Genomic DNA, 8,808 nt, shown 5'->3' on the forward strand with positions numbered 1-8,808 from the left:
GTAACTGTGTCAACCTCGAGTATTTTCATGGGTTACCCATTCTGGCCTTTGAATTCCATCTTCGGTCGGCTTGTGTTCAACTGCTTGCGCAAACTAGGCCTGGACGTCAATATACAGTAGACACAGCGAAAGAAGACGGGAGTCAGAGAGAGCTCTGAAAATCAGTTGAACCCAATGACGTGCGTTGTTGCTCTAAGTACTAGCTACCTGCTTTCTGACAGATAACAGACTGAATATCAGAATTGACCCCGACTCGGAATCCTCTATCTCAGATGAAGAAGACTCTTCTGGAGTGCAGGTTTCTCCTCCTTCTGAGTCTGAGAGTCATGGGTACCAGGATTCGTACGACGAATGGGCGCATCTATCATATCCGGATGAATTGAAACCATCGGATTCCGCTTCTCGACCCAGAACATCACGCCGGCTACGCGCACATAGTTCAATTCATGGCCCTTCGTCTGCCGTTCGCCGCCACTCTACAAGGCATCACATGGCATCGGAAAGGGACTCATTTAGGCGTTCTCGTCGAAATCCTTCGCCGGACTCCCCAGAGAGCGCAGACTCGGCTGAGGAATATGGTGTTCCATATGGGCGTATGCCTCAAGAACGGAGATTTTGGTCAGCTGTGCCTCAGGGCACACGGTACAATCATCATTCCTCTCCGCGACAATCATATGTCTATCCTAATGGGAACTCTATACCGCATGCTGCGTTTATGCACCCCAATGGCGTTGCGACTACATCGGACCAGCTGATAAGACTAGGCCATCAAGGCCAGCAAATACCGTATGGTCAATCGATGTACGGGTACAACTCCCAATCACCTGGTCCTCTGCCCCCTTTTCTAGCCCATGAACGTCACCCAGGACATCAATCACACCCTATCACAGCCGCTTCTCATGGACGGAACGAAGGGCACAACCCGCCCCCACATTCAATATCACACCACATGCCAGGACATGGTCCGCCTCCCTATGGGCCCCATGATATGATGATACCATATGGCCCAGGGACCTATTATCCTTTCCAGGATCCTTACCATGTGGTTCCTGGGATGATTCCGCCCTATTACCATCCATATCATCGCGCGCCATCTCCTAGTCAAGTCGATCCACCCGAATCCCCTGTCCCGGCACCTGCCGATACAGAGAAGGATGAAGCTATTGCGAGACTCGAAAAACTGATATTGGAGGAAAGGACGGAGCGCGAAGCTCGGGAAGCCAGAGAGGCTGCCAAACAGGCTGCGACCGAACTGGAAGCCGCCCAGCAAGCCGCAAGAGAGGCACGTGCCGCGCACGAGAAGAAAATAGCGGAGGACGCTGCCTCACAAGCAAGGGCGGAGGCCGAGCAGAAAGCTGCGGAGGAAGCCGCCAAAGCCAAGAAAGAAGCAGAAAATGCGGCGGCTGCTGCTGTAGAAGCTGCTGCTGCTGCTGCGACAGAGGCAGCGAATGCGGCAGCTGCAGAAGCTCTCGCAGCTGCAACAGCAGCCGCAGCGAATCCGCCACCTCCGGAGAAAAAGAAGCCTATAAAGTTCAAGGATGCAGTCGGGAGGAAGTTCAGTTTTCCGTTTGACTTGTGCTGTACCTGGAAGGTAAGGAAAACTCAATGTGTGGAATGCTATCTATGGCTAAACGTTATTTTAGGGCATGGAAGAGCTTATACGACAGGCATTCCTTCATATCGAGGTGATAGGTCCTCATGTCGCTGAAGGACACTATGATCTGGTTGGCCCTAATGGCGACATAATTCTGCCTCAAGTTTGGGAGACTGTTATTGAACCAGACTGGACCATAACTATGCATATGTGGCCCATACCAGAGAAACCCCAAGCCGCTGAGCCTGCCCCACCAGCAGATGCAGTCGAAGAACCCTCGCCTCCACCCGAACCTACAGCAGCTCCAGATGAGTCTGCAGTCCCTGTCGACGAGGATTCCAAGAAAAAACTTGATCAAGCAGGTAGGTCTTTTATTCTCAAATTATGCAAAGGCGTTCTACGATGCACTTGCATGCCACCATGTTCTCATCAATAACATTATGCAGGTCCTAAAAAGCCACGGGCGAAGGCTCCGGACCCTGGTGCTTTTGCAATGTGGATGGTGGGAGGCAACCGCCTAAGGTTAAACAAGGCTTTAAAAATGGGAAAAAAGCCTAAGGCAGTCCAGCACGGTATCTCCTGCCGTGTTATGTAAAGTGACTTAGGAACTGTGATTCGCTCTCAGATTGCGTATCATAACATGCAACAGGGGTATCTTGTACTGCTTGCCTGTTATGATAACATTGTCTTCACTACTTCCATCTGCCATGGAGTAATAAAACAAGTAAGTAAACAATCCAACAAGTCTGACCGCAGTGAAGCTGATCGTTGAAAGTGCTCAGCAATCTGTGACGAATTCAATACTACTAAGTCACTTAAGAGGGTCTCTGCTTTAGGGGTGCATGGCTTTTCCTCCCGCTTGTTCGGGATTGGTTTCACGTGCCCATGGCTGTGCTTATGCGCGGTCTTCCTATCTGACGTCTAGCAGCCTTGCTTGCCGTTAGGTGAACAGGTTAGCCCAGAGCTGCTCCAGGTTTTGAAAAGTATATGAATCAGTCAACATTTGCGAGTATCTTATAATCCGACTCCCGCAAATCGGCACTGGTACATCATGCTGGCTGTAGCCTTGTATATATGGTTATCTCAAACTCATAGACTCTTGAAGTAAAGGCGAAGAAGTCGATCTACGTTCCCGTTGGATTATACAATGTGCATCTAGAAATAATGACAGGATGATGTAACATCAAGAGTTGATTTGATACTAGTGGATTGGGCTCTGCGGATTAAATCGTATTAAATCATCTGTGAGGCTGGGTAAAGACAAGATTTTACTGTTTAGGATGGAGCGGTTCCCAAGTGAGCATATCGTTGATGGCTTCGCCCAATATATCATGTTTCTGTGATACAGTTTAGTATCCATTTGGTTAAATGAAAAATATCAACACATTGAGTTCACTGACCTTATGAGTCACCAACCGATCAGCGATATTATGTGGGCGCGAATTGTACGGTCCAGGCGATTCTTCTCCCCCAAGTGTCTTTGTTGTGCATGCCGGTAGCGGTGGACTCATGTGGTTTGAATCCATCATCCAAAAGGCTGTTTTACTCGATTTCTGGGATTTTGGGTCATCCTGATACGGTTCTCCAGGCCCTTCAATAGTAGCATCAATGTGCTCTCTATTCGAATCATATGAACGGCGGTGTCTTTGATACCCTGAAAGATTCATCCTTGGTGGCAGAGGGGGTTTGAGTGCACCATTCTCGATTTCAGTAGACGGCGATACTTGAGCCCAATCGTTGTCGTCCCAAGAAAAGGGATTTGGTATACGTTGTATATTCCAGATATGACTTTTGGAGGGAGGTATCACCTGTGATCGCGCAGACTTGCCTAATTCATGAAATGAGAAGTATGAGTATAACAGACAAGTTTGGACTAGTCGCGTGGGTTTTCATAGATTAGAGTAGTAATGTGACTGACCATGGTTTAGCCACCATTTGTCATATGCAGCGCTAATAGCTGACTCCTGAGTCTGCGTAACAATTCCTGGGTGATACAGCTTTTCAGTATTGGCATCTGCTTTTTCGGGCTCACTCGCGACCACAGCGCGTTTGCTATGCCGGTATTTCCTATAGAGCGTATGTTGCAGGTGGGCTTTCTGTTTCTCATCAACAACGCTGATCATGCATGTAAATATTGCCCAAACTGGCCTATGATCGGAGAATCGCAGATTCGCGCTGCTGTAATGAAGCTGACGTAGATTTGATCCCTTCCACAGGACTCTATCGCACCAGGCGGGTATACGTGCTTTTTCCCTATGAGGTCTCAGTCTCCTGCTCACATGACAACATGACATATTTGTGACACTAACGAGGTATCGTAATGATCACTCCCGATATCGTACTTGTACGTTGGAGGAAACGTAATGGGTCCTTCGGTGTAGAAGTGGAAGGCTCTACCTGCTAGCATTTGTAGGTTCAACTGAGAGAGTTGTCAGAGCCACAAAGATCGACGTCAAGCTCTACCTCGGAAAATACCTGGTCATTATCGTAAAGCTTCTGGTAATCTCCCCGAATTGCTGATTCTCTGACAAGTTGATTGGCAAGTCCTATCCGATAGTTGAAGTCCCCAAGCCATATGATGGTGTCATGATCCTCAATACTCCTATTTTTCAAGAAGCGAAGTCCACGTAAGATGGTATCATAGTCTTTGTTCCTCTCATCATAATTAGCGAACCCAGCAGCAAGATGGGCAGTCACAAAACAGATGCGCGTATTTGAGTAGTCAAAGCGAATGGCGCAGCCTCCTTTGTTGCCGGCCATTCCTGATAAGCCCGTCTACATGAGTACAATCAGTGAAAGACGAAGTAGACGCCGACATGTCATGTGAAACCTACCTTCTTCACATTGCCTTCAACATTCTTAATGTATTTCAGGCTATCCCCTCTGACGAATACCATAAGAGCAGCTCCGACAAGTTGACCACTTCGCAAGAGCACGTACTTGGGAAGTTTCCTGGAGCTCGCTTCAGAATTGATACAGCTTTGCACATTCTGCTCCCACACTTTTCGGGTTGTAGGATCAGTCGACATTATCTGCTGTGGACTTAGCGTAACAATCTCCTGAAATCCAACCGCAAAAATCTGTGGACCGTCATCCTGGCGGTTGAACCCTGAGAGCAACCACGGCCGTAGATCTATATTGGGCCCCGGGTGACGCCCGTTAAGGTTGAATGTTCCAGCCCAGATTTGAATCGATGTAGTAGATGAATAATTAGATGATAGCTGAGCCAGCTCTGTTGCAACTTGATCATTGACCGGGTCAAATAGAACTACGGGGATCTGGCCTGTTAATCGCCCCAATAGAATATCTATTGTTTGTTGGCGAGCTTTGTCAGAGAAATTATTGACATAGATGCGCGCCGCGGTTTTTCGAACATCTGCAAGTGCACCTGCGATGGACATCTTGCCATGGCGCGTAAATGAGCTTTTAAGGGCGCCAGTGCCAGCATAGATTTTGGACAAAGCATCGCCATTGTCAGCCCACAAGGTCGAATGTCTCAGTTGGAGATTATCGTCGATTGAACTCCCCTGTTGGTGAAGGAATGCATCAAGAGCCATGGCGCTTATTATTGTTTGTACGAGATTCGTCCTATCGAGACAATCAAGACAGTTGGTTCGGAAAGCCCCTTCTTGCTGTAAAATGACGGTGTTACCCAACGATTTCTGGTTTTGATCGGGGATTTCAAGGTCAGATTCCTCTTCCTGAAAGTAGGCAAAGCCTTGCAGAGAGTGAAATATCTCGGGTTTGATCTGGCTGCTGGCACCATACCCTGTTGGTCCTCGGGTTTCAGCATGGAAATCGAATTCCGTGAGCTGTAGAAGACTATGGTCCGAAAGGGCTCCAAGTGCAGTTTCTTGACTTATACGGTCTCCTTTGATGAGTTCTCGAAATCTTCTGGAAAGCTCTACTTCCCCCGGCCTGAGTTCACTCAGGAGGTTTATCACATGTATTGCACCATACTTCAGTTCCAGGTTCTTGAAATGTTTATGGAACGCATGTTGGCTCGCCTCAACGGATCGGGTTATTTCAATTTTCTGCTGTCCTGGGATAAAACCAGTAGCCTGCTCCCAAAAGATCGGCACTGATCCACGCAACTGAACATAGGAAAAGGTGAGATGAGGAGCAATCCAGAGTATTGTCTCGGTCTCAACAAAATTGGCGACGTGACCATCATCGTCTATGCCACGGGAATTGAACCTTGTTCCCGCACGTCGAGACGACTGGCGAGATATTATTGTGAGCGCGGAAGGAAGTCGCGTGTGTCCCCGGGAAATGATTGGGACTGAGGATGGTATCGTTAGTGTACCACAAAAGCCTCGGATCACACACGTCAAGATGCGCGAGGAATCGAGATGATTCTTCTCGGCCGGGGCTAGGTATTTCCTGAAAATAAGAAGGGGATTTATCAGGTATGCATTCCAAAGCATATCCTCATCCAGAGACTCTATGTCAAAAGTTGCCGATTTATCAGATCTAGTCATTACTTCGTGAGCCCAGGCGTCAATTCGCAAATGCGACTTGGCTTACCGATCTTGCAAGCGATCTGTAAGATTAAAATCAAGACTGTAGTAAAAGCTCCCATCGCTCAATAATTTCTTCAGGGCCAAAAAAGGGACATCGATAGGCGTTTCCCTGAGGTCATACTCTAGTTCGGTCTCAGTTACCTCAACTGGAATAGAGGAGTCCACATCACGATATAGTCTATCTTCGTATCTGGAGTGGCTCAAACAGACTGAGCCCAGTCAGCAGATTCCTAATGAGATTGATGATGAAACCTCACAGAACTCCACCTTGTCTATTCTGAAAATAGATTCCCCAGGTCGTACCGTCGCGGCTTTCGAGGAGCCAGTGATAACGCTTACAAAGACATCTTCGTCCAAGTGAATGAGACCGAGAGTACCAAAACCTTTACCATGGATTTGGTAATCTTCGAATTGAATTGAGGATACTGGGACCAGGTCGACTTGACAACGCGGCACGGTGTCGCAGTTGCGACGCCTTGTGCTTTGAGACTCCGACTTAAATAGCAACGCGTAGTCAGAAGTAGCAAGAAGAACAGTACGCTGAGGAAAGTTCCGAGTGTAAATCTGAAGGCTAGCCATACTTCAAGAAGTTTGTGAATTGAAGATATGGAGCAATTGTACCAAGACGGGAGGATGATCTAGACTATCTCCCGGGAAAATCAACCTGTAAGGAGTATTCTAGCTTTGGTAAGAGAAGCAGATCATTTAGTAACAATTTTACCAAGGTTGGTGTCGGATGAGACTGTACTCTACTTCCAGTATGACCTGCTGATATGAGAATACACATCAACTGGAACTTTTCTCATAATATAAGGGTAAAGTCCAATATTAAGAACCGAGGTGAGTAGCTATGGGTTAGATATCAGATATGATCTCGAATATGCCCGCGGGGAGCTCAGTAGTAACATAATCGGTAAGCGAGTGGCCACCCGCGTCCACTAAAACAGCCTTCTATAAAAAGATAAAGCTTTTATATACTATATATCAACAAAATAATATATTTATTTAATATTTTAAGATATAGAATATCTAAATTATATATATTAAAAATTCTCTATTTACTGCAGTGAGATAATATCTAATAGTAAAATTATTTCTCACCGGCAGCTGATTTTTCAAACTAATTTTTATTAATTTAATTAGTTTTATAAAGTTTTTTAAATATATTTCTAATTTTATTAATAGTAAGACTATCTATACCAGCTATCTGATAATAAGATTTTTTATTTTCAATATTTTATTTTTTTAAATCTAATCTATAATTTATTAACTTTCTGTTTAAATAATACAGTTTGATTAAAAAAATTTATAATTTTTATTATATAAAATAATACTGCTTTTATCTGCAAAGACGGAGTAATTATATATTTATAAGAAAATTATGATTATAATTTTATATTTCTATAATTTATTTATATTTTTAAATATTTTAAATATTATTAATATATTAATAATTGTTACATACCAATATCAGTACTATCATCTAGCACCGCCTTTAGCGGCACTTCTTTATATCTATTTCTCCGAATTAATTTATAATAATCAAGCTTTATATATATCTATAATTTATATATTTATATAGTAGATTATAAAGATCTAATAATAATAATTTATTTTAAATAATCTAATAATTTTTTTTAAAAAAAATAAATTTTAAAATACTAATATTAGATTATTAATTATTAAATATATTATTAAATATATTACTATTAAACTTTTAATAGTAAAATAATTTAAATTAATATTAAGAATTTTATATATATAAAAAATTATCTTACAGATAAACTAAATTTTTTTATACTATTTTAAAAATAATAGTTAATTAAATATATAAACAGATAAATATATTAATAAATAAATATATAAATAAATAAATATATAGATATATTTATAAATAAATAGATATTTATATTTATAATATCTATATATACAGCCAGCTGTTATATTAAATTAAATTATTAAATAATTTTATTTTATATTAGAATTTTATTATTATTTATTTAAAAATTAAATAACAATATAATTTAAAAAATTATATATATATTAAAAATAAATCCTACTCTAATCTTTCAGATAAATCTATCTTATGTATTAAACTGGCTATTATATAAATTATTTTATATATAATAATAAAAAAATTTTTTATAAATTAACCGAATACTATAATAAAATATGTAAATATTTTATTTAATTAGAAAAATAAAAATCTTTAAATAATCAATAAACAAAAAAATTATCAGAATATATATAATTAAAATCTATATTTTAAATATTAAATTAAATTATATTTTTAATAAATTCTTTAATATATATATTTAAAACAGATTTACTATTTAAAATTCTATTTTTTTTATTTAAATTAAAATTAGAGTTAATTTTTTTAATTTTTATATTAATTCTAATATTTACATCAGTACTAATTTTTAAATAAATATTTAAATCTAAATATAAATATATATTAAAAACTTTATATATTTTTATTAAATTAAATAATCTATTTATATAAATATATAAAATATTTATATATTTATTAGTAGTAGTTTCTTCAGATATATTAAAGAAATTTTAAAAAAAATTATTTTTATTTTTTTAATAAAAAATAAATTATTATTGAAATAAAAAAAATAATAATTTATTTTTTTATATAAAATAAGTTTTAGTTTATATTTATAAATATAGTAAAATATTAAT

The 8,808-nt window shown here is 40.3% G+C and overlaps 2 protein-coding genes across 2 annotated transcripts; one reads left to right on the forward strand and one right to left on the reverse strand.

Moving 5' to 3' along the window:
* Positions 1-174: 174 nt before the first annotated feature.
* Positions 175-2,189, forward strand: ASPACDRAFT_56757 (uncharacterized protein; the record flags this gene model as incomplete). The annotated part of the gene is made up of 4 exons (XM_020203166.1): positions 175-179; positions 229-1,591; positions 1,644-1,956; positions 2,041-2,189. The coding sequence occupies 4 exons, from the start codon at positions 175-177 to the stop codon at positions 2,187-2,189; spliced, it is 1,830 nt and encodes a 609-aa protein (XP_020061724.1).
* Positions 2,190-3,483: 1,294 nt separating this feature from the next.
* ASPACDRAFT_20945 (SacI domain and endonuclease/exonuclease/phosphatase family protein) lies at positions 3,484-6,696 on the reverse strand (the record flags this gene model as incomplete). Its single annotated transcript, XM_020198984.1, has 6 exons — positions 3,484-3,847; positions 3,904-4,013; positions 4,070-4,369; positions 4,429-6,067; positions 6,122-6,326; positions 6,375-6,696. The coding sequence occupies 6 exons, from the start codon at positions 6,694-6,696 to the stop codon at positions 3,484-3,486; spliced, it is 2,940 nt and encodes a 979-aa protein (XP_020061725.1).
* Positions 6,697-8,808: the final 2,112 nt, after the last annotated feature.

Source organism: Aspergillus aculeatus (assembly GCF_001890905.1).
Source record: "Aspergillus aculeatus ATCC 16872 unplaced genomic scaffold ASPACscaffold_1, whole genome shotgun sequence".
Classification (NCBI taxonomy): Eukaryota; Fungi; Ascomycota; class Eurotiomycetes; order Eurotiales; family Aspergillaceae; genus Aspergillus; species Aspergillus aculeatus.